This window comes from Oxyura jamaicensis, chromosome 28 (assembly GCF_011077185.1).
Source record: "Oxyura jamaicensis isolate SHBP4307 breed ruddy duck chromosome 28, BPBGC_Ojam_1.0, whole genome shotgun sequence".
NCBI classification, from domain to species: Eukaryota; Metazoa; Chordata; class Aves; order Anseriformes; family Anatidae; genus Oxyura; species Oxyura jamaicensis.
The window spans coordinates 642257-664347 of NC_048920.1; the positions used below are offsets into that span (position 1 = coordinate 642257).

Genomic DNA, 22091 nt, shown 5'->3' on the forward strand with positions numbered 1-22091 from the left:
GGCTGCCGGTGGTCGGTGAGGCGCCGGCCGGTTCCGCCTCGCGTGAGCCCAGCCGGAGCCCGGGGGGGGACGCATCATGTGCCAGGCGGAACCCCGGTGCTTGAAGGATGCCCCTGGGAGGTCTCGGTAGGCACCGAAGGCCTCAAACTTTGGTAGGCGTGAGAAGCGAGGGAGTTGGGCTTGTTCCTGACAGCTCCTTCAAGGAAACGTGGCTCCAGCTTCCCAACGGCTGAAAGCCCCCGGCTGCCGTCGGTGCTCCCGCCCGGAGGTGAGGCCAGCCGGGCAGAAGCGCTCCCCCGGCCCTCCGCCTTGGAGCTGGTGACCGTGCTGCTGGTGATGGAAGGCCACGAAAGGGACTTGGCACTTGTCTGGTTTTACGCGGTGGCCTGAAGTCGCGGAGGATGACCTAGCACTTCGCTCAACAAACTGGGCCACGTTCACGGCCAGGTTGACTTGAAAGAACCCTAGTGGTGGGACCAGGTCGGGAGCGAAGCGCGTCCTGACCTGCGTGTGTCTGCTCGCAGATAGATTCTTTTTAAGAGACTTTGCGTTGCTGGAGCAGGCCTGGATCTTTTAGCATCCACCCGAGCTGGAAGCAGCTCCTAGTTCTTTCTGTTTTGTTTTTTTTTATTCATGTTTGTACAATCTTCTGGATCTTTTTTCCAAGAAGGAGTAAAAGGGAGTGTTGGAAACTCACAGACGGGATTAAAACCCTGAGCGCTTAAGGAAGGCAGGGGAGGGAACTTAACCCAGGATGGATATGCAGGAGCCGCAGCAGCTGGGGATGTTTGCCGAGAGCGAGCTGATGTCTGTGGGGATGGACACCTTCATCCATCGCATCGACTCCACGGAGGTCATCTATCAGCCGCGGCGGAAGAGGGCCAAGCTCATCGGCAAGTACCTGATGGGAGACTTGCTTGGCGAAGGCTCGTACGGCAAAGTCAAGGAGATGCTGGACTCTGAAACCCTCTGCAGGAGAGCTGTGAAAATACTGAAGAAGAAGAAGCTGCGCAGGATCCCCAACGGGGAGGCAAATGTGAAAAAGTGAGTAAACCTTCCTGGGGCTGGGGGCTGACCTTTGCCGTTATTTTCCAGCTGGAGTTGTGTCGTTTTAAGGCACCGCGTAGCTCTGCGGTGTGGAAATGCCCCCAAAGCCGTGGGGGTCCAGGAATCTCCACTGCCGAGCAGCTGCGGGGCTGAGGGCGCTCCTAAACTGTCCAGCGCCCAGAGCGGGGACAGGGAGCTCGGCCTCAAGGGCAAGGGGGCAGCTCTGTGGTGAACAGGCAGCACGTAACGCGTCTCTTCTTGTGGTATTGCTGCCCAGAGAGGATTCCTCCTCAGGACTTCACGTCCAGGCGGTGAATGGAGCTGCTTTTAGCTGGGACAGGTGAGGGGTGGCGCAGCTGGGGGAGCACAGACACAGCCTGCGCCAGCACCAAGCGGCGTTTGGGCTCCTGGGGCGGCCGTTGGTGCCGTCACCCCTGTGGGACGTGCCCGGGACGCGGTCCCAGGCGTTCCCCACCGGTGGGCACAGGGAGCTGGGGATTTTCTTCCTGGCTCCACTCCTGACTAATGGGTTTAGGAAGCAACTCGAGGCTCTTCTCAGTCGACTTCTGCAGCTGTAAAATGGGGACAAGGGTTGTCAACCTCTCCTCAGTGACTCAAGATCTGTGCTTGGAAGGCTTTCCAAGTGCCAGTTACGTCCCGATTAGTCAGGGCACAAGTAATTAAAACAGGCTGGGAGAAGCCTGGCGCTAGCTCCTCCGCAGGACTCGTTACACAAAACTTTCCCTTCCGGCGCCCTGCCCCGCGCCGGGGCCTCGCAGCCGCCTGCGTTCGCAGCGAGCTGTCGGCCACGGCCGTGCGATAGCTTTTATCTGCTGCGGGGGGAGGCCTCCTGCAGCCACAACAAACTGCTCGCGGGGGTTATCTCGTGGTGGGAGGGAGATCTCGGGGCGTTTGGAAGTCTCTGGAGTTACGTCCTCAGCTGTGGCGTGCTGAGCACGGAGCCCTGACCTCGCAGCGTCTTGTTTCTGTTCCTCGGCTTGGGTTGAGTTTCCGAGCCCAGCTGTGAGATATTTCACATCCTGTACCGGGCCTGCTGGCGGCTGCCTCTCGGAGCTCCTCTAACCTTCAGCGGCGGGCGTGGTGACAGAGCAGGCACAAGCCTCGGTGCCGGGACCTCCCTTGGCTGGCTCAGGCTCAGAATAGGAGTGAACTGCTGGTTAATGTGTAATGAAACGGCTCTCGTTCTTCTGGTGGAGCCACGGGTGCCCCGTCCCACCCTGCCCCCCTTCTCTGGTGTCAGCTTGGCTGCAGGAGGGGAGCTCGGTGCCTTTTCACCGCAGCCCCGAACTTCTCTCCCTCCCGGTGGGAAAGGGCTTGCCAGACACCAGGAGAACTTCCTCGTATGGTCCCGAGGCCCGGGGTGCGCCCTGCAGGGCCTTTATTCACGCCCAGAGCCTGGGAACGTCTCGTTTGGCTTCGTTACGGCTGGTTATTAAAGCAGGCGAGCCGGGCGCTGTTCTGCTGGGGGTGTTTTTCTGGCTCAGCCGCCCCTGCTTCCAAACACGGTGGCAGATCCTAAACATTGCCTCCGAACGAGGGCTGGCTTCAGGTCGCGTTCCTCTCTTTGTCACCCTGTCCTTTTCCCTCTGTCCACCTTGCTTTATCTTTGTGTTCAGCTGTGACCTTTTTTTAGGCCAAAACGCCGTGTTTTTGTCACAGCTGGGACCACGCAACTGCGACCTAACCGATGAGTCGGTGTGCGTGAGCAGCCTCATCCGCGGCGGGACGCAGGCAGCTGCCCTCGGGGTGAATGAAATGGTTGGGAGAGACCCCCTGGGTCCCTACTGACTCGTTTCTCTGCCGTAGGACCCCTGAGTATGTTATTGGTCTGCTCCCTGGGGCTAACGTCTTCCGCAGGGCGACCCGTGGTAGTGCTGAGGGGCTGAGCACCTGGGGGGGGTTCTCAGCTTGGTGCCTGTCTCCTGGGAGCCGCTGCCTCGTGCCTGCGTCAAAACACCTTGTGCAGTTCTGCTGCCTGCAGACGGACCCGGTGCCTGCCCCGGGCTGATCCCCAGCCGTGGCTTCTTGCCTGCGCAGCTTCCTGCGCTCCCCGTGCGCCGCGTTCGCCTGGCGGAGACGTGAGCGGGTTCCAGCGGGCTCGCGCCCCGCAGCTCTCGCAGGGTGCCTCGGTGCTGCTGCGAAGAGGCAGCCCCTGGTGGCAGCGGGTCAGAGGGGCTCCCTGGAGGGCCCAGACGTCGGCCCTCGGGTAAGGACAGGGTGGGTAACACGGGGGTAACAAGGGAGCGGGGCGGGGATGGGCCCCCTGCGCGGGGCCGGGTGGCAGCTCTGGCTGCGGAGCCCTTCTCGTGTCGCTGCCTGCTCGGGACCTCGTCCTGCCCGTGTGCTGCAGTGACAGCTCTGGGCCCCGGGGGTCGGCTGCACGACGTGGGGGATTTCTGGCGTGGATGCTGAGGGCTCAAACCTGAGACGCGTTTCCCTGAATCGCCGCGGGGGATCTCCACGTGGCCTCGGTTACTGCAGGGGGCTTGGGGCAGCTCGGTCAGCCAGGCGGGGCCGCGGCTTCCCGCTGCCTCCAGTTAGCCCAAGAGGGGTTTAGTGGGACTGCCGGAAAGACGAAAGAGAACTTGGAAGGCTTTGTCTCCAGCAGCACAAGTTTAATAAACCCGCGTGCTAATGGCCTCCCATTTTAATTAAGTGTTTGGGACTCTGTGTGCGTGTCCCAAGTGTCTTGTTCTGTACTTACCGCGCTCAGTGATTACTCAGATTTGAATATCTGCTCATTACAATCCCCCGGAGGCCTTAGCTGCGTGGCAGGTCTGCGATCTGACGGTTTGCCACTCGGCTCCGCACGTCAGGAGCTGTGTGGCCCCGAACCTGGGCAGCGCTGCGAGGGGAGGACCCGGTGCTGCCGGGGACGGTCCCGAGCTGACCGAGCGCATCCCCTGGGGCCGCGTGGGGCGAGCGGGGTGCGCGGGGCGCCTGCTGCCTTCAAGGTGCTGCTTTGGAAGCTGTGACCTGTAAACGGGCGTGGGGTCTGGGCTGTCGGACACCTCATGGGGGAGGAGGAGGAGGTTTCACGCACGGGGAGGGCGGTTTCACGCACCCGGAGACCCCGCGGGGCGAAAAGAGAAGCGTGACGACGGCTGCGGGGGTCCGCTGGGGCACAGGGGAGGGCGCAGCGGTGGGAAGGTGCCGTGGTGGCCTGATGCTTGCCGGGGGGCTTTGGGTAGCGGCCGGGGAAGAGCCACCGGGATCCTCAGCCTTGAAAGGGGCGCGTTTAGATGCCTGAAGCTTGGATCGGAGGAGGAAGGCGAAGCGTGCTGCGCGGCCTCGTGCCTGACGCCTCGCTCGTGCTCCAGTGGGAGCAGGGCTGGAAGGCCGAGCTGTGCCCCTGCCGGGGGAGGCTGGCTTTGGGTGGAGGAAGTGGAGGGGAAAGCTGTTCACCAGGCAGACCTTAAATAAGTTAATCTGCTTTGTGGGGTTTCGAGGACACCAATTTGTAATTAACGCTCGCTTTGGCTGTGCGGGATTACAAAATCCAGCGAAATAACTACGTAAGGCAGCAGTTGGGTTGCGTAAAGACCAGTGGGTGATTCTTCTGTCCCTTGTAGCAATTAGCAGGAGCGGTGCTGGCGGATTTAGGGCACGTGCCAGGGCTGGCGTGCGGCGCAGCGCCGATCCCTGCGCGGTGCCACCCGCTCCTGGGCCCTGCGTGCGGGGCTCGAGGGGGCGCAGTTGCCTGCGGAAGAGTAAAGGAGTGTTTGGGGGGGAGGCGAGCATTTCCCCGGCCTGGATTTGTGCTGTAAGCCCTCATCTCTGGCTCGGTTTGGCCGGGGGTAATGTGGGAAAGATCCAACGTCACCTGCAGCCGAGCCCTAAAGGCTGGGGAGAGCTCTTATCTCAACAGAGCTGTGCTGCAAGCTTCGTGCTGCGTCTTAGAAGCAACGAGGAAAGGAGGCGAAGCTGCAGCAGCTGGAAAGGTCCCCAGATCTGAGCAGGTTCGCTGGGCGGCCGGGCCTGGGCTGAGGAGGAAGGCAGCGAGCCGTAGGCACACCCGTCGTGTCCCCGTCCCGTGCTGCCGTGCGGGACAGGGGTGGGCCGGGGCCTTCTGTTGTGATCTGGGGAGGGTGGAAGGAAATCCAGGCGCCTCCTGACAAGGTGAGGCCCGCGTCCCCTTATGTGGCGAAGGCTGGGAACGAAGCGGCGCCGGAGGTGACTGGTGTGGCTGCCTCCATTCCTCGGGCGTTTCAGAATGCGAGAGGAGCTAAAAATAGGAGTCCTCTTCCCGCTGGGGAGCGGCTGCTTGGCCTCTGCCCCGGAGGTGGCTGCGCTCCGCTGGCATTGGGGATGGGTGGCTCACGGCGCGGCCCACAGCGTCTGGGAACGGGCACCGCGGAGATGGGAACGGCTGCCTTTCTCCTAGAGGGGAAGGAGTCGGGGGCTGCGCTTTCAGGCAGCGTTACGGGGAGTGAGCTGGCGGGATCAGCGGATCTGAGCTTCCTGGTGGTGGGAGCCTTCTCTCTCCTCGCAGCAAAGTAATCGTACCGAAGCGTGCGTGTTCGCTCCTTCTCTCGCTGGCCTGAGGCCTCGGCCGTCCCCCTCGTTAGGCGCACACTCCTCAGACCCACGCCGATGCTGGCTGCAGTTTCTATGCTAATTTAATCCACTTCAGCCTTTTGGTCATTACTATAATTAGAGCTGTTGCGTCACTTTGCAAATCTGGCTGCCATTTAAACTAACCGCCCTGCAGGGCTCTGCCTCGCCACCCCAGGTTTCTGTGCAGCTACCCCAGCTTTTAAAGCCCTGTGCGATGAAGGGAGAGTGCCTGTGCTGACCTCTGGCAGCGAGGCAATACCCTGCTCAGGAGTTCATAAAAAACCCTTTTTTTCAAAGAGAAACCCTGCTTGTGTTCCTGCACTTTACGAGCTCTCTGGAGCAGCAGCTGCTGGTTTGCTGACCAGACGCGAGGCAGCGCCAAGCCGTTGTGCTGGCCACGACGCGCTGGGAGAGCCGAGGGGCGAGCAGCTCTCCCAGCCCGGTGTGCCGTGGTCTCGGGCAGAGGCTCTCCCTCCTGAAGCTGTGCTCCGAGTTCTTGTAGTGCTGCTTCCAAGAGCCCCAGCTGCTGGGCCGTGGCCAGGCTTTTCCAAGCCTCTCCCCGAGTGGCAGGAGGGAAGCGAGGAGCCTGCGAGCAGCTCAGCGCCAGCCCGGGACCCAGCAGCAGCGAAGCGTCTGCGCCTCCCAGCCCCGCGGAACAGAACCTCCCTGACCTGACTGGCCTGATCCTCCTGTTCCTCCTCCTCGCAGCCACCAGCCAGCAGCATTTTGCAGGCTGAGTTTAATGTAAAAGATACTGAAATGTGGCGGTTTGGGGCCAAGTACAAGATCTCGGGAGACAAAGATCGAGATGGCTGATAGGAGATGCACCCACGGGCCCGTTTCGTAGCGAAGGGAAGCGTCGTCTTGCAGCACGCGCTGTGCACAGCCAGGATTCGGGTCAGATCTCGGAGCAGGTCAGTCGAGTTAGAGCTACAGCTTGGAAGAAGGCGCTGTTCCTGTCTTGGTTCCCAAGTTCACGGCGTGGTGCTGCCGAGCGGGCTGAGCACAGCGGGCTCCTGCCTGCACCCCTCGCTCCTCCGCTCGCTGTAGCCGCTGCCACGGGTGGGATAAACGCAGGCGGACCCGCGTGCACTGCTTAACGAGATTGCTGTTTTTCAAACAAAAATGCAGACCACCCGTGTGATCGCCACCCCCGGGCCGTGCGCCCTGCAGGACGAGGTCCTGCGCTGGGTGCTGGCAGCCCAGCCGCGCTGTGCCGCGCCGAGGAGGCTGCTCCTTGAGGACGCTTCGCCTGCTGCGTGCCGTGGACCAGGATTCCTGTCGGGGGAAAGCCGAGGGGCGGTGTGGTGTTAATGGAAGGGTTCTTGGTTTGTTCCTGGGCAGTGGCCGGGGAGCATCTCCGGGGGGCTAACCTTGGGCTAGTGAATTCAAGAACACAGGAGGCCTTCTGTCCGGCAGCGCGTGTAGGTAACCTCCGGTGGAGCAGCTGGGACTGATGCAGTTTGTAAAAATGCATTAGGAGGTGTTAGTTGTGTTCCACAGTAAGGATGTAGGCTCCTGAACTTGACGGTTTTCCCCTTTCTTTTCCTGCAGGGAAATTCAGCTCCTGCGACGATTACGGCACAAGAACGTTATCCAGTTGGTAGATGTGTTATACAACGAGGAGAAGCAGAAAATATATCCTTTTCAACAGAGTGCTGGAAGGTTTGCATTCTTGTCGTTTTCTGCTGCAGTGCTGAATCATTTTAGTTCTGCTTTTAAGGCCCTGCCGAATGTTTCTTAAGCTTAAAATGACTTCCCCTAGTATTAAACGTATCGCGTGTCTGGAATACTTTCCACTGAAGTGTGCTTTCTTAAGTTTCCCAGCTTCTCAGTTAGGAAATAAAAATATTGTCCCCAGGTTACGTATGTGGGGCTGGAGCGGGGGGAACCACCGCTGAAATCCTGTGCTTCATTGTGTGACCTTCAGCAGCCCGGAGAGGAAATAAAGCTGCGGATCTGTCCCGTTGACCCTCCTGGCCTGGGATACGGCAGTGCTTTCTTTCCCTAAAGATGGCTCTGCTTTGATTTACGCTACGTGAAATCGACTCCTGTAACGTTTTTTCCTTTAAGTTCTTGGCAGTGGTTTAGGTATTCTTATTCTTTCCCTCAAAAGAAAGTGGGGGGAGGGAAATCACCTGTTCTGTGGCCCACGGACGCCTGCAGCTCACTCCCTTCGTGTGGAGGGGCTGCGCGCTCCAGCAGCGCGCCTCCTCCACGGGCTGTTGGAACGCTGCGGTGCCGGTCATCCCCACCAAGATCAGATGAACTCCAGAGCCTCCCGTGCTCTGTTCTTTGTGCGAGGGTCTCGTGGTGCTGCTGGGAGAGACAGAAAGCTCGTGAGAGCTTTTGTGAGAGACAGGAAGCATTCTGCTCCTGTGCACGGCGCAGCCTTCTGAGAGGGCTGCAGCTCTGGAAACTTCGCTGGGGCTTGAGATCTCGGCGCATCGCTGGGGCTGCGACGTGTTACAGCAGCGCACGGCCCCACGGGTGTGCTGAGCCCCCTCCGCTGCACGCCGTGCCCTGACGTGCAGGTGGGCAGCTTCTGGGGAGCGCACTTTGACTTGGGCCAGCTCGTGAGCTCCCTGAGCTGATCTGTTGTGCCTTACAAATAGCTGCTTTTATTTTTGGCAGTGTTTGCTAAATACTGCCTTCCAATTACAGTACTTCAGAAAATGGGTAACTTAATCGTGTGCTTTAATTAGATCAAATGCTCTGCCACCAAATCACTGATATGAAAAGCATGACAACTTCCACTTGTGTTTTATACCCTTAACAGGCTGGAGGGACTGGAACTCAATTACTGTCTGTAGAAAGATAGCATTTAATTAATAGGAAGCTGGGACGCTGAAGGAGAAGCATATTGAAAAAGAGCCCGAGAGAGACCTCGTGTGTTGGTAACAGGTGATGGCAGCCCGAAGTGGTCATTCAGAAATGGGTTTTGGCCTCTGAGCCAACGGCGAGGGTTCTTGCTTTACTAACAGATGCATTTGAAAAGGAACTATTGGCTTTTTCATGGTTTTTATAGGCTGACTTCTGTTTTTATCTCCTTCTGCACCTCTTTATTCTGGCAGTAACTGGAGAAATTGGGGCTGGGAGAGGGAATTTGTCGGTGAGTGTGCTTTAACCTTTCTCCAGCTTCTTGTTGGCGCTGGCAGTGCCTGTGCAGCATGTTTTCAGATGCGGCAGCACAAGCACTTGTGCAGCTGCGTGGCAAATGGGTTTGGGAGCAGATCCAGCTGAACAGTAACTTTCCCTTTTATCGGGCTGCTCTCTGTAGGTCAGTTCCCTTGCTCGTTGTACTGTGTAGTCGTGCAGACGCTTGGATTGGTGCCTTGCAGGAAGCTGTCTGTGCAAGGCAACATCCCTCCCCTGTACCTCACTCAGCTTTTAATTGTCGCTTCCTTCCCTGTTACTCATTAAAAACAAATCTTAATGTCCCGGGTGAACATCACAGGCCCAGTTTCAAATGCCACAAAAGAAGGGAGGCTCTGTTTTCAGAGGGTTCTGTTTCCACCTGAGTTTTCTGTTGCTGAAGCCCCCAGTCCTGTAGGCAGAAGGTGTTTTAACAAGCCGAGTCAAAGCCTTCAATGATTTTTTTGCTAATAGGAAAGCTGCGGTGACTGGATTAAAAATACCAACTACCTCTAGTATGTAATGGGCTGCTCTGCTGACCTGCTGTGGCTGGGAATGCGGAGCTGGTGATGAATGGAGAACTAATCCAGGCAGAAAATAAACCCAGTTCAATAAGCAGCATCCCAGCTGGCACCCTCCCTCGACAGCTTCTGTTACCAGTGTGTGCAGTTGTGCGTGGGAGCAGAACCCTATTGATTAGCAGAAACGAGAGCTTCAGTCGTCTCGGGGCACCGGTAACAGATCTGCTCCAGCCTGGAAGTTGCTCCTGTAATCTGGCTGACCAGCCAGAGATGGATCGGTTACAAAAGACGGGGTGAAAAACAGCCTGGCAGGTAATGAGACCAAAATCAGGTTGTTCTCTGTAGATGAGAACGAGAGCTGGGTTTGGCTTCCCGACAGCTAGCCTATGAAATCTACCATCAGTGTTATCTTGAATTTGGGAGCGCTGCGATACGAGAAACCCGTAGCTCTCTCCCACGGTAAGAAATGCTAGGAATGAAGCCAGTCTTTAGCCCAGATCCCACTTGAAATGCAGGCCACCTCTTCAGCCTCAAGAGTTAAGGCAGTGTCTTGGGAGATAAGCAACTTATTTTAGGCTTAGGTTAAGCAGGCATCTGCCAGGAATAATTAGTGGCTCAAAGACATGCTTTGTGTTGCTGGAGAACGGGGCTGCCCCACAGCCCTGCTTCGCTCTGCTCTTTATCTCGAAGGTGCACTCCCTTGACAAAGCCACCAGATGTCTCAGGGTCTGTTCCGGAGCCCCTCTGAGCACAGCCTGCCTTTAAAAGCCCTGGGAGAGGAAGAAAGCAGAGGCAGTCGCTGCTCCAGGCGGCTGTGTCGTTTCCATTGTTTGGCCCCAACATTAAAACTGAAGGAGATGAAAAACGGAATATGCTGGAAGGGAATCAATACTGAGAAGTGCCACCAGCTCCTGGCACTTCATTGTAATTGTTTTGTCCATACGGTCTCAAAAAAAGCTTCCCAGCTCTCCAGGGATCCTTCTCCTGCTACACGGCTGTGGGGATGGGGGTAAGCCGTAGCTGTTAGGTAGTTACAGGAGAGGAAGAACAACCCCCGGGGGAGGGCACGAGAGCTCGCTTCTGGCAGGCGTGGAGCAGCCAGGGGCTGGGGAGGACGTGCTGCAGCCTGCAGCTCTTCTGCCAGGGGGTTCTCAACTTTTTTTTCCAGCCACTTCAGAGAATTGCCTGACTTGTGTCATGCTTGTAAGGTTTCCAATGTAACTTCTGTTCATATCCCATCTCACATCTGCTTGCTGAGCTGCTGCTGGTCCTTCCGAAGAGTTTTGGGGGTTCCTTGCATCCTCCTGTCAGCCAGTTGGAGGAAGGTGGGGCACAGCTCAGGCTCTGCTTGCGTGCACCAGGTAACGGCTGCCTGTACGGCAGCTCCCCAGCTGCAGTCCTCGTGCAGCCTTTGCCTGGGAAGTATTTAACCTTGAAGCTTCCTTAACTCTGCCTTCACGTATATGGTGATGGAGTACTGTGTGTGTGGGATGCAGGAGATGCTGGACAGTGTCCCAGAAAAGAGGTTTCCAGTTTTTCAGGCTCATGGGTAAGTGCAGTTTTGTTCCTTAGACTGCATCAGCCTCTCCTCTCTGCTGTTGAACTCGAGCATGTTCTACTCTCAGTTAGACTGCTGGCTGCACTTTAAAGTGAAACTTTGTTTAATAACTACATCTTTTACATCCATGGGGATTAAAAATAAGACTAATGAAATGCTGGCAGGGAGAACCCTTTGGTTCTGGGAAAAAAAAGCATCTTGCTCTTGAATCTTCTGTTGCTTTTGTTTTGCTGCAAGAGATGCAGGGCAGCTTTTCCTGGCCTTTGCTGTAGCTGCATTCAGCTGAGATGGGTGTGGTGGAGGATTCTCTGAGGGTTTGCCCTATCTCAATGGGGCAAGCCCAACAGTTCAGGGTCAGGAAAAAAGGTTAAAGGTCTTTGGATTAAGAATGGGCAATATCCTGCACGATCTGTTAGCTTGTTTGGTTAGGCTAATCTGAAGCCCATTTCAGCATGCAAGTAAAGGAACCTTAAAGTTCTGGAAGTGGCTGTAGGGAGCAGAGTTGTATATTAATGTATATCAAAACGGGGCAGCCCAGCACATTTGTAGTGACTACATATTTTCATGGTCTTAAATGGTGTCTGAGATCATAGAGGGTCTGAGATACGGATGTGTTAAGATGGGTAATATTTCCTGGGTATTACGAGATAAAAAGGGAGTGAACAATTGTCGATGCACAATGCTTTGTGCCGCCGTAATGCCCGCACGTGGAAAAGGCACGGACTTGTGAGGAGGGCTTCAGCAGAGTCTGAGCTGGGTAACGCACCGGCGCGGGGCTCTGGCAGGTAACTTCTGACTGCTTGTAAAAGTCCTTTTTGTAACACACAGCAGTTCAGTCTCAAGTTCCTCAGCATCAAGTGTTGGTGTGTTTCCTACCTTTATCCAATAACCTTAGCCTTTGCTTTAGGTACTGTTGGTAGCTCGGTCTTAGTCTCTGGAAGTGCTTGACTTTTTTTGTCTTTACCAATTTCTGCAGGTACTTTTGTCAGCTCATAGACGGCTTAGAATACTTGCACAGCCAAGGGATCGTCCACAAGGACATAAAACCGGGGAACCTCCTGCTAACAACCAATGGGACGCTGAAAATATCTGATCTGGGCGTAGCAGAGGTACGTGAGAACTGCAGCAAAGTCGAGTGGGGGAAGCGTCACGTTCTAGGTTCAGGTCACCTTTGTGGTATTGATTCATGGTGCGTTTAGGCTTCTGTCCTCTTAAACGTGCAGAGCGCTCTAGAGTGGCTCTGCTGAATGTTTCCTGTAACTCACACAACGCTGTTACCTCACTGTGGATAACTGCACAAAACTTCCATCCAGGAGGCTCACAGGCAAAGACATCAACCTCAGACAAACCAGTAGCGTGGTGATAAGCTACAAACCCTCGTACTTAACTGTACAGAGAAAGTGCCTCAGCTGTGTAGGAATAGCACAGGAAGCGTCAGCAGTGGCATGCAGTTGTTCTGGTGGCATGTTCTCGTGGTGTGTAAGTGATGTTTGGAAGCAGAGGCTTTTTTCCCTGTTTGAAATGTTCTAGCAGTTACGATTAGTGTGCCTTGGAAGTCTGAAACTAAGCAGTCTCTTCTGCTGCAGGCATTGCATCCGTTTGCAGAGGATGACACGTGCAGAACGAGCCAAGGGTCGCCAGCATTCCAGCCACCAGAAATCGCCAATGGCCTTGATACCTTTTCAGGCTTTAAAGTAGACATCTGGTCCGCAGGGGTCACGCTGTAAGTGCCTGTGCAGCATCCAGGAGCTGTAAGAAATTGCAAGTCCCCAAATAGCTCGGGCTTGTGCAATCTGCTGTCGTCACTGCTCTTCTTCGTGGTGTTGGGGGAGTGGGTGTATGCGGCGTGGCCCTTCCTTTGGGGAGCATACACCCATCCAAAGTGCTTGCAGTTCTGAATAAAGCAATCTCCACTCTGAGTAAGTCTCTGCCAGCCCCTTCTCAGCATCCGAGATACGCAGCGACTATGATAATAGAAACCACAAAGCGCTGGTATCTCTAGTATTTATTTTTAAAAGTTTCTTCCGTCCCAGCCTGTCAGGGAGATGTCTTAGTGGTTTTGACTCATGTGAATGAAGAGGCTGCGACAAAGGAAGACCAAGTTAGAAGAAGCATTCCAAATACTGCCAAATATTCGTCTTTTAGTTTACTCTCGTCTGCTCTCGATTTACCCAGTCACATAAGAATTAAGCACCTGTTCTGCGTGCTGCTTCTCACACAGCTTCTCCTTCTTTACAGATACAACATTACAACGGGTCTATACCCCTTTGAGGGGGATAATATATATAAGTTATTTGAAAACATCGGGAAAGGCGACTTCACAATTCCAGAGGATTGTGGTCCTCCACTCTCAGACTTATTGAGAGGTGAGTCTCTCAGCTGACTCTAAAAAGAATGGGTAAAATCTAGAGGTGGAAGAAGTGCTCGGCTTGTATAGGCCAGGGGAGAGCTTCATTCCAAGTGTTCTGTGACAACATGGGACCCTGTTAGGAAGGGAGGTAGAATTATGTACCTTAGGATAAGGCTCTGGAAGGTCTCAACACTGGTATGTTCCTGAGATACGCTAAACCCTCGATGGGTTGCAGTCGTTGCAGACACTACTCTATAAGAGTTGGTTCTTGCATTATTTTTCTCCTGCTCTCAGCACATTTTAAACCTGAAGGCAACGCCCATGAGGTTAAATTTAACATGGCAAGTGAGAACACTCGATTAAATTCCTTGCCCGAGCTTTCTGTAATACTGAGTGCTCAGGTTCTGCTGTCCTTCCTCATCAGCCTCTGCCCTCAGTGTGCTTTAGGCCCGGTTGTCTCACCCCTTTCCCTAAATTTACGGCAGCGGGGCCGGTGGAGCAAAGTGGCTGGTGCCCCTTCTCACAGCAGACCCATGACAGAAATGGGAACGGCACCTTTTGGGTGGCAGAAAGGGGGATGTTTGTGTGCTGATGTTGTAGTCACTCGTTGAAATAGTTTGAGGTTCAGCATTGAGCAGTCTCTCAGCTTCTTTTAAAAGCTGAGTGCTTAAAGCGCGGTTGTGCTTGGTGCCCGTCTGGCAGCAGTTGGGTGCCCTTCTGGCACGCGGGAGATCCCGATCAGAGCTCCTGCTGCCTCTCGGAAGCAGTTAGGTGCAGGGATACCCCCAGTCCTCAGCCTGGGCTTGCTCCCGTTTTGTCCTCAGCTGTTTGAGAAAGACCTGACCTCAAACAAGAAATGAGGCCATCTCGTTTCAAGTTTATTTCTCTGGTTCTTGTGCTAGGCGAGCAGTTAGGGGTAAGCGTGGGCGAAGGGCTACGGGGCACCGTGAGGAAACTGAGTCAGCTCTGCTTCCTCCTGTCCGTGGTGTCATCAGCTCTGCTAACGCGGCTGTTTGTTGCGACACGGGGGCTGCGTGCTGCGCCATGTCCTCCGCAGGGGTACGGCGCTCCTGCACTTTGTGGCCAGGTTCAGAGCTTCGACGCCTTTATGGCTGTGCTTCCCCCGACGAGCAGCACCCGCTGTGACCCTGTGGGACAGGCGGCGCTGCCCTTGGGCACCCAGCCCCTGCCCGGGGGGCCGCGGGGGGCTGCAGCCTGGCCCTGCTGCCTGCCCGCAGAGCCCTGTCGTGCTGTGCTGGGGATGCGGGTGTCCGCGCTGGGTGCCGGCTGTGTGCCGGGCTGCGGCAGCAGGTGGTGCTGTCTGTCCGTCTGCCTGCCGCCGGCGGGCTGCGGGGCTCCTCTCCAGCCCCCCACCTCCCAGGGGGTGGCAGACCCCCTGCGAGCCTCCTCGTTTGAGGCTGTCTTAGCTTATCCGGCCCCGGATCGTTCTGAAATACCTCGTTTCCAGGTGTGGCAAGGAGCAGCAGCCAACCCTAGCAGCTTTCGGGAGCCGTTACGTAAGGCACAGCCACGAGCTGCAGCTGGTGCCGTGGCTGCTCCGCTCAGCCTAAGGTGGCCACTGCTGGCTGCCCGGCACTGCTGGCTGATGTGTCGTGCCCTGTGCCCCGGGGAGCGATGTCCTGATCTACGTGTGGTGTTTGGTTTGTGAATGCTGACTCAAAACGCGGCAGTTTTTTCTGATTTTCTGGGGAACTGCCCCAATAGCGTCAATCCAGCGGTCTGCCTAGGCTGGCAGCCAGTCTTCTACAGCATCCTGCAGAAATCGCTGGGGGGTTGCAATCAGCCTCTGCTGCACTTAGCCTTGCCCCCCAGGGAGAATGAGCGTGGTGGTGGTTTTCTTTTCTTGTCCTGAGGATATTGATAGCTTCAAACCTTATGCGTCATTAGCAGAACAACTCCCTCTAGTTCCTTTTCCATCCCCGGGTGAGACCTGGAGTCAGAATCTCTTTTTCTTCTGCCTCACTTTAAACAAGGAGCCTCACAGCTGATGCCCTTCGTGCAAATCTGTTCATCTCTGCCAACGTGAGTTGCTTCCTTCATCCTAGCCTTCATCCCTTCTGTCTTTGGACACGGCAGAGATGTGAGCCAGGGGCACTTGGTAGGCAGAGGAGCGTGCTGGGGGGCAGCTGTCTGTCTGTCCCTCTGTTGGCTTCCTCCATGGTGGTGGGAAATCCAACGGATCCCTTCTGTCGTTCCCCTCCATCCCACCTCAGACCCCTCTCCCCCTCTTGTTGTACGCCTGTTACGCAGAAGAAGCTGGCAAAACCTCCGGATGTTCTCATTTGGTTTTCACGCTTTCCTCTTCTGGAAGCTACGAGCCCAAAGGACCCGAGGTGACCGAGTTTGTGTGGGATTGCCCAGCGCCCTCCACCCCGTGGGGCGCTGCGCAGCTCCGCAGCCCGGCCGACCGCAAGGCGTGTGCTGAAGCCTTGTGGTGGCGATACTACGTAGCTATGGTGACAAAACCAGGGTGCTTTATTTGGTTCAGGTTTTTCCTCCAGAACATCTGCATTTCCTGGTAGGTGCCTGCTGCTGCAGCAGGCTGAAACTGATTCAAAGCCTGTGGGTCAGATACCGTCAATGGCTGGCTGATGCTTTCCTGCGAGCTGCACGGACACCCGCAGCTCAGCTCTGTCTTGCCAGAGACTTTAACCTTTGCGGTGCTCCTAAAAGGCTCGAAGCACTCTGCAGTGCTGCAAGCGTTCGCTGTGCTCTTATTGTGAGGCAGAATTCAGCGTGCTGCAAAGTGCTTGTTTCCTCTGTGGCTATAAGCTGCGTTAACCATCGTGCCAGGCTGGCTGGGAAACAAACTAGAACCTGCTTCAGAAGTAGTCCGCCAAAGAGCGGAAACCTTAAAGTGGTGCTTTTACTCCCCCCACCCCCCCCGGCTTATTTTTGTTTGTGTGTTCTACTTTCTAGTAAGAGCAGAACGTAGAGGACCTAAAAGCTCCTGTTTTATTTGGCTTGTGAAGAGACTCGCGTGGCAGTGTGCTTCAGCTGATTACTTGGGCTGCCGCCCTTCTTTTTGCCTCCCTTATCAGGAGCGAAGCTTTATTTACGCTCCTCACCAGCGCAAAAGGCGAGCACGGCTCTGCGTGCACGGTCAGTGAAGATGGCACCGTGGGGGTGTGAGCGCTGAGGTTCTCCTGACAACATCTGCGTGTGACCTACCACCTCCCATGCAGCTTACTTCTGAGCAGGAGTGTGCAGGGGCAGCTTGTCCTCTTCCAGTCCGTTTTACCAAATGGGAAAGTTCCAAGGCCGCAGTCTCTGCGTGAGGCACCTGGATTCGTTTCCAGGCTCTGCTGCAGGCTGTGCCAAGTGCCTTGGTTTGGGCTGGTTTCTCAGCGTTTTTTCCTTATTTCTGTGTAACTGCCGTGACCTTACAGCGATAAGAGGATGTGTACCCTGGTGGCAGTGGGATGATTTAATCCTGTAGTAGCAGGGAGTCCCCAGAGCCAGCAGCCAGGCAGGCTGGTGTCTATAACTCATCCAGTGGCAAGTCTGCGTGTGCATCATCAAAGCTCCGAGGCTGCCTGCAGAGGGAGTTTCTGGTCAGAGCACTTGGCATGAGGATGCAGGATGAGGAGAGGGAAAAATCCCCGTCTCGTTTTACAAATTGGATGTTTTCTGCTTCATATTGGTGGCTTAAAACGTTGCTCTGAAATAAAATCCAGGTTGAATTCAAAGTAGAGCTGTTAGATTTCTTCCTGCCTCTCAAAAAACGTACCTCAGATCGTGCTGTCTGCTTAAATATATGTTCTGCCGTGTGATACGATGCTGTGCTTGTTCAGGATTATTAAAACGTGTGGGCTGGAGTCTGACAAGGAGCTCAAGACAGGTTTGTGCTCCCCAGCGTTACCGCTTGATGTAAAAAGGGCTTTGAGGCTGCCACAGAGCTGCAATGGGCATCGCAGCCTGTGCAGGGGCACAGCGGCTCCTGAAATACCAGGGGAGAAGAGAAGAGGTTTGCGAGTCAGGCATCCTGAGGAATCTCCCCTCGCGGCGTCCCTTCCCTACTCGCAGATAAACTGCATGGGAATCTTTACCGTAAATGGTAGAGATGTGGCTGCGGGCAGACGCTCCGAGCTGACTTGACTGGTGAACAGAACGTGCTGTCTTGTCTCGGGGAAGTCTCTTCAGCGCAGGACTTCAGCCGCGGGCCTGCCATGAGTGAGTCACGCTGAGCACACGAATGTACATTTTCGGTGATGGGGTGCTCTGTTTCCTTTAGAGCACTGCCTGAAACGCAGCCCTTTTCCTTTAAGGAAACATTTTTTGCTCAATTACCTTCTTCGTGCCTTTTTAATTGCTTGTTTGAGAACAATACGGCTCTGCACCATAGCCACTTGTAACCAGTGCTGCTGGGCCCCTTCCAATGACTCACCTTGGAGCCTTATCTTCTGCCTGCACCGGTTTCATCTGGTAAATGCCTTACGTTTCTGTTAGTCCTGACATTCTTTAAGCGGTGTTTGAGGGGATGCCTGCTTATTCTTCCTTTGGCCGAAGCAAGCTGCTTTGGGTGCTCCGACTGGACGTGGTCCTGGGTGACCTGCTCCAGTGGGCCCTGCTCTGAGCACGGGGGTTGCCCAGGGTCATCTCCAGAGAACCGTTCCAGCCTCAGCTGTCCTGGGACTGAGGCTGCAGGGACTCCCACAGACAGGCTGGGATATAGAAGAACTTGGAATGTGCCCAGTGAAGCACTTTGATGTTGTGCTACAGGTGTTGCAGCACTTTGCAGGCTAGCAGGATTCAGGATCGATCCTTTCTCTGCTGAAGGTGGTTCAGATGCATCTGCCCTGCCTCACCCTTACCGTAAGGCCATCCCAAAATACTCTCCTGGTGGTGGTTCTCAGTAGCAGCCGAGCTGTTCAGCTCTTGGCACTGCCTCCAGCATCAATCACCTCCTGCCACTTCATCCCAGGTCTGGTCTGTAGCTGCAGCCTGGGCTGCTGGGTGCTTGTTTGCAGGGCTTTAATTCTGCTTGGGGGAGAAAATACCGGGGATGAGCAGCTGCTCCTGAGACCTGGGGCTCCTGAGCTCCCGTCAGCTCACCACAGAACAGCCACGAGGTGGCTTTTGTGGTCGGAGCAAGGCAAGTTACTGCTGGCGTGCTCAGCCCAGAGCTTTGGATGCTGAAGGCTCCAGTGCCTCGAGTTCAGGGGCCGGATGCTCGTGATGCACCTGGCCTTCTCTAACCCACGGAACTCTTCCCATGGCTCGTTTTTGTTTTTCTAACCTCCTTCATACTGAGGTAGTGTGGAGCGGCAGCGATGCCACCTGCTTAAAGCTATTGGTGCTGTCAGCAGCAGCGATAAATCTCAAATTGCCATGGGAAACTGCTGGTTTCTGAGGGGAAGGGGACTTCAGTGCTTTCACACCGCCTTTTCCTGCCCGTGTTCTATAGGCTACAACTGATCTAAATGAACCCTTATCTGCCGAAAAAATCGCCTGGTTTTTAAAGATTAAAAAACTACTCTCCAAAGCTTATTTCCTAAGCGTGCACTTGTTTGGAGTGACCGAGTCTCGCAGAAACGCCCGTGGGGACACCGTAGCGGCTTTCCTTTTTTACAGTAGATCGTTACTGGTTGTAACGTGGCACAAACTGAGCTGACAAGGGAGACCTGAATCAGCTTTGATCACGCGTGCTGTTGGCTGCTCTCTTCTAATACCCTTGTTCAAGAGTGCTGCGGAAAACCATCTGCAAGGTCCCTGCAGCTTTTTTGAACGCCCCTTGTCCCAACTTTCACTCCGACAGGTCTGTTCTGCTTCCTGGCCTTCCTCCTTGCTGGAGGAGGGGTTCTGTTACTGCCTCCTCCCAAAACCTTCTTCTTTGTGCTGCCTCGGCAGGGCTCGCTCCTGCTTCAGAGGCAGCGAGGGGGGCTCGCCCAACACGGACCGCTTGTAACGTGCGGCAGCAGGAGTTCAGCATCCACCAGATGAATGTGGTCTGGGCAGCTTCTGGAGGGATCTTGGATGCTGCTGGATGAGGCTTGTTAGGGCCCACTGGCTCGTCTCTGAGGAACACAGCGAAACTTCCTTCTTCGTTTCCTTCTGTTGAGTTGTGAAGCTTTTTAAAGATAGTGGAGCAGAGTGGGCATCTCATGAGTCTGTTTAAGTAATCCACCCCCTTCTTTTGTCGGGCGAATACAGCTGAGCTATTTTTTCCACCCTCCACTCTCTTCACCCTAATCCCAGTTATTCTAGCACTGATGGCAGGAACCAAACTCCTGGCTAGGACAAAGAGACGGCTGATAGGACGGACAGTAGGGTTATTTGTTGTTACTTCTCACAGCTGTACTTCCAGAACAGGATTTCACTGCGCTGTAGAGTTTCTGGGATGCCAAGCAGCTTCACGTATGCCGTGCCTCTTCCACAGAAAGCCCAGTGGCGTTACCGTGAAGCCTCACTGCCCTCTGCCTAGAGACGTGCTTGGGCGTACGAGCTGGGGCCGTACGAGCCTGTCCCCATAGTGAGAGGAGGGAAAGGTCGTGTCTGCATGGCAGGTGGGGAAACTGAGGATCAGATTGATCAGGCAGCCAGCAGTGGAGTCGGGACTTTGTGCTGCGCTCCCTGTGACCCATGGAGGTAAAAGGCTCCCGGAGCTGCCAGGAGGGCCGGACACGTAGCTTGCTGCTGGGGCAGGGTGGTGGGAGGGCAGGGCAGAGCTTGATGCCTCCTGTCTTCAGCTTGGCTGAGAGCATCTGTGATCACACCTGGACTTTTTTTCCTTCTTTTCAGGGATGCTTGAATACGACCCAGCCAAGAGATTTTCAATACAGCAGATAAGGCAGCACAAGTGAGTGTTCAGCTTCTTCCTATTAGTCATTCTCTTTCTGCTTCTTATGCTAATGTACCTGTGCTATTGCTCTCAACTCATTTTTCCTTTTGACAGCAGACACATGGAAGTCACTAGATATCCTTCCTCCAGCTCTGCTGGTGCTCTGGCAACCTCTCCTTGGCTTTTTTCCTCCTATTAGAGCATCCGGTTAAAGCATTTGAATTGCTAACCGGTGAATAATGAATATGTTGAAAATATGTTTCCAGTGCGACTGGTTCTTGGTAATTGAGGGTTCTGGGTAATTTGTTTCAGCGGCCAGCTAGCATTAATGGAGCAGAGGAGCAGGGGCTCCTTAAAGCTGGGTTACTGAACGAGCGTGTGTTAGTTCTGGGTTTCTGGACAGTCTGGTGACAGAAATACCCCTTGGTATTGGCTCCATATGGAATCAGTGTGTGGAAAAGCGTTCCAGGACAATGGGATTTTTTTTATTTTTCCCTTTAATGTCATACTCCTCCCTTCCCCATATCCTCCCCCTTTATCCTTGCCATTGTCTGAGGGGGGGGAAGGCCCCGTTATCTCCGAGGTTTTTTTTTTTTAAAGGATCTGTTTGAACACGCTGCCTCTAAGCAGAGATTTCCTGGGCGGATAAAAGTACAAGAACAAAAAGCATCATAAGGATGCTTCAGCGCGGAGGCTGCATTAGCTTATCTGCTGTTTGAATAGGAAGTGCTTCTGAGGACATGCAGAGCTGCCTGCTGGACCGCAGCTGCTCGGCAGAGGTCCTGCCTACGAGCTTGCCCAGAAAGCTTTTGGGAACCTTGTAAAAACAAGGCTCTGATCCTAGAAGGCAACGGGCCTGCTTTGTGCTGCCTGCAGTCGGCACCAGCGCTGTTTTCCTCCTGTTTCTCTGAAAAAAGCAGCAGCGGTAGCTGTGTGCTGCCAGACGATGATCCCTGGTAGATGTTACGGCACGGGAGGCATCTGCAGGAGCCCCAGAACAAAACCAGCCGGGCTCCAACTGCGCTGGTGTTGTGCCGAGGAGCAGCTGCGGCTGCCCCTAAGATCAAAGGGGCTGGGGGCAGGTCTGATGTAGCTGCCTGCTCAATTAATTAAGCAGGCAGGCAGACTTAATAGCTGCCAAGCGCCGTGCATTGGTTGTTTCACCGGCTCCGGGAGGTGACAGGAGCAGGCGTTTGGCTTTGAGTGCCCTTCCCCATGCACGTGCTTCCCACTAAGAGTGGGCCGTGGAGGGGGCTGCTGGGGGCTGGCCTCTCAAGTGCTGCGTGGCGTTTGGGACCTGAATAGAGCCGGTCCTCGAAACAAAGGCTCCTGCTGTTGCTGACTGTCCTTCTCCCATCAACCACTGAGGACTGGAGGCTTCAAGCTGCGCAGCGCTGTCGTACTGGAAATGAAGTGGTTCTGTGCAGGGTGCTGGTCAGCTTGCCACGCCGGCAAACCCCTGCTCTGTCAGCACTGGAGAAGCGTGCTAGGAACCAGCCCTGGGGAGCAGGTGGGTAGGTACCGAGGAAGTCACCGAAAGCACTTGGAATCACTGAAAGCACTTCTGGTGATGCCGTGGGTCCACGGAGTGCCGTGAGCTGCCCTTAGGTGCGGGTCAGCGCCGTGGTGCTCGTGTGTCGCTGTCTGCCCGCTGGTTGAGCCACTTCTCCAGCTCCCTACTTGGTTTTGTACCTCTCCCTTGTGGCAGCGAGCTTTTGCGTCAGCTTTGCCCAGCTGGAAGCAGGGAGGTTTCTCCAGAGGCCCTGCCCGTAGTGAGAAAGCAGGAGAAACTGGAGCGTGCTTCTGGCATGGAGGGCAGCCGCTTCCCCGAGCTGCGGAGGCACAACCGCCCTCTAATTGGGCCCGGCTGCTGGGGAGGCTTTCATCTCATCGCACAGACGGGCTGAGGAGAGCCTCTACCTGCAAACACAGGAGTGTTTCCAAGGCTTAGGCTCTGATTAGTTTTCTGTGAGCTTAGCCAGTGCTTCTTAACAGGCTTTTCTCCCCCGTTAGTAATTGCCTCCTTCCTCCTGCTGTGGCATCCTAATAATTACATCAGGCACAGCAGAGCTTGCAGCCTTGGGCTTTGGACGTGTCTGT

At 55.1% G+C, this 22091-nt stretch overlaps 1 protein-coding gene across 1 annotated transcript in view; it reads left to right on the forward strand.

The window, feature by feature from the left end:
* STK11 (serine/threonine kinase 11) overlaps nucleotides 1-22091 on the forward strand; it is a 35439-nt gene continuing 13348 nt past the window's right edge. Inside the window, exons 1-7 of the mRNA XM_035348397.1 lie at nucleotides 1-1044; nucleotides 7180-7263; nucleotides 10741-10830; nucleotides 11816-11948; nucleotides 12426-12562; nucleotides 13078-13205; nucleotides 19952-20009. Coding sequence (XP_035204288.1) covers nucleotides 755-1044; nucleotides 7180-7263; nucleotides 10741-10830; nucleotides 11816-11948; nucleotides 12426-12562; nucleotides 13078-13205; nucleotides 19952-20009 — 920 coding nt within the window. The 5' untranslated portion in view covers nucleotides 1-754. The remainder of the gene's footprint in view (nucleotides 1045-7179; nucleotides 7264-10740; nucleotides 10831-11815; nucleotides 11949-12425; nucleotides 12563-13077; nucleotides 13206-19951; nucleotides 20010-22091) is intronic.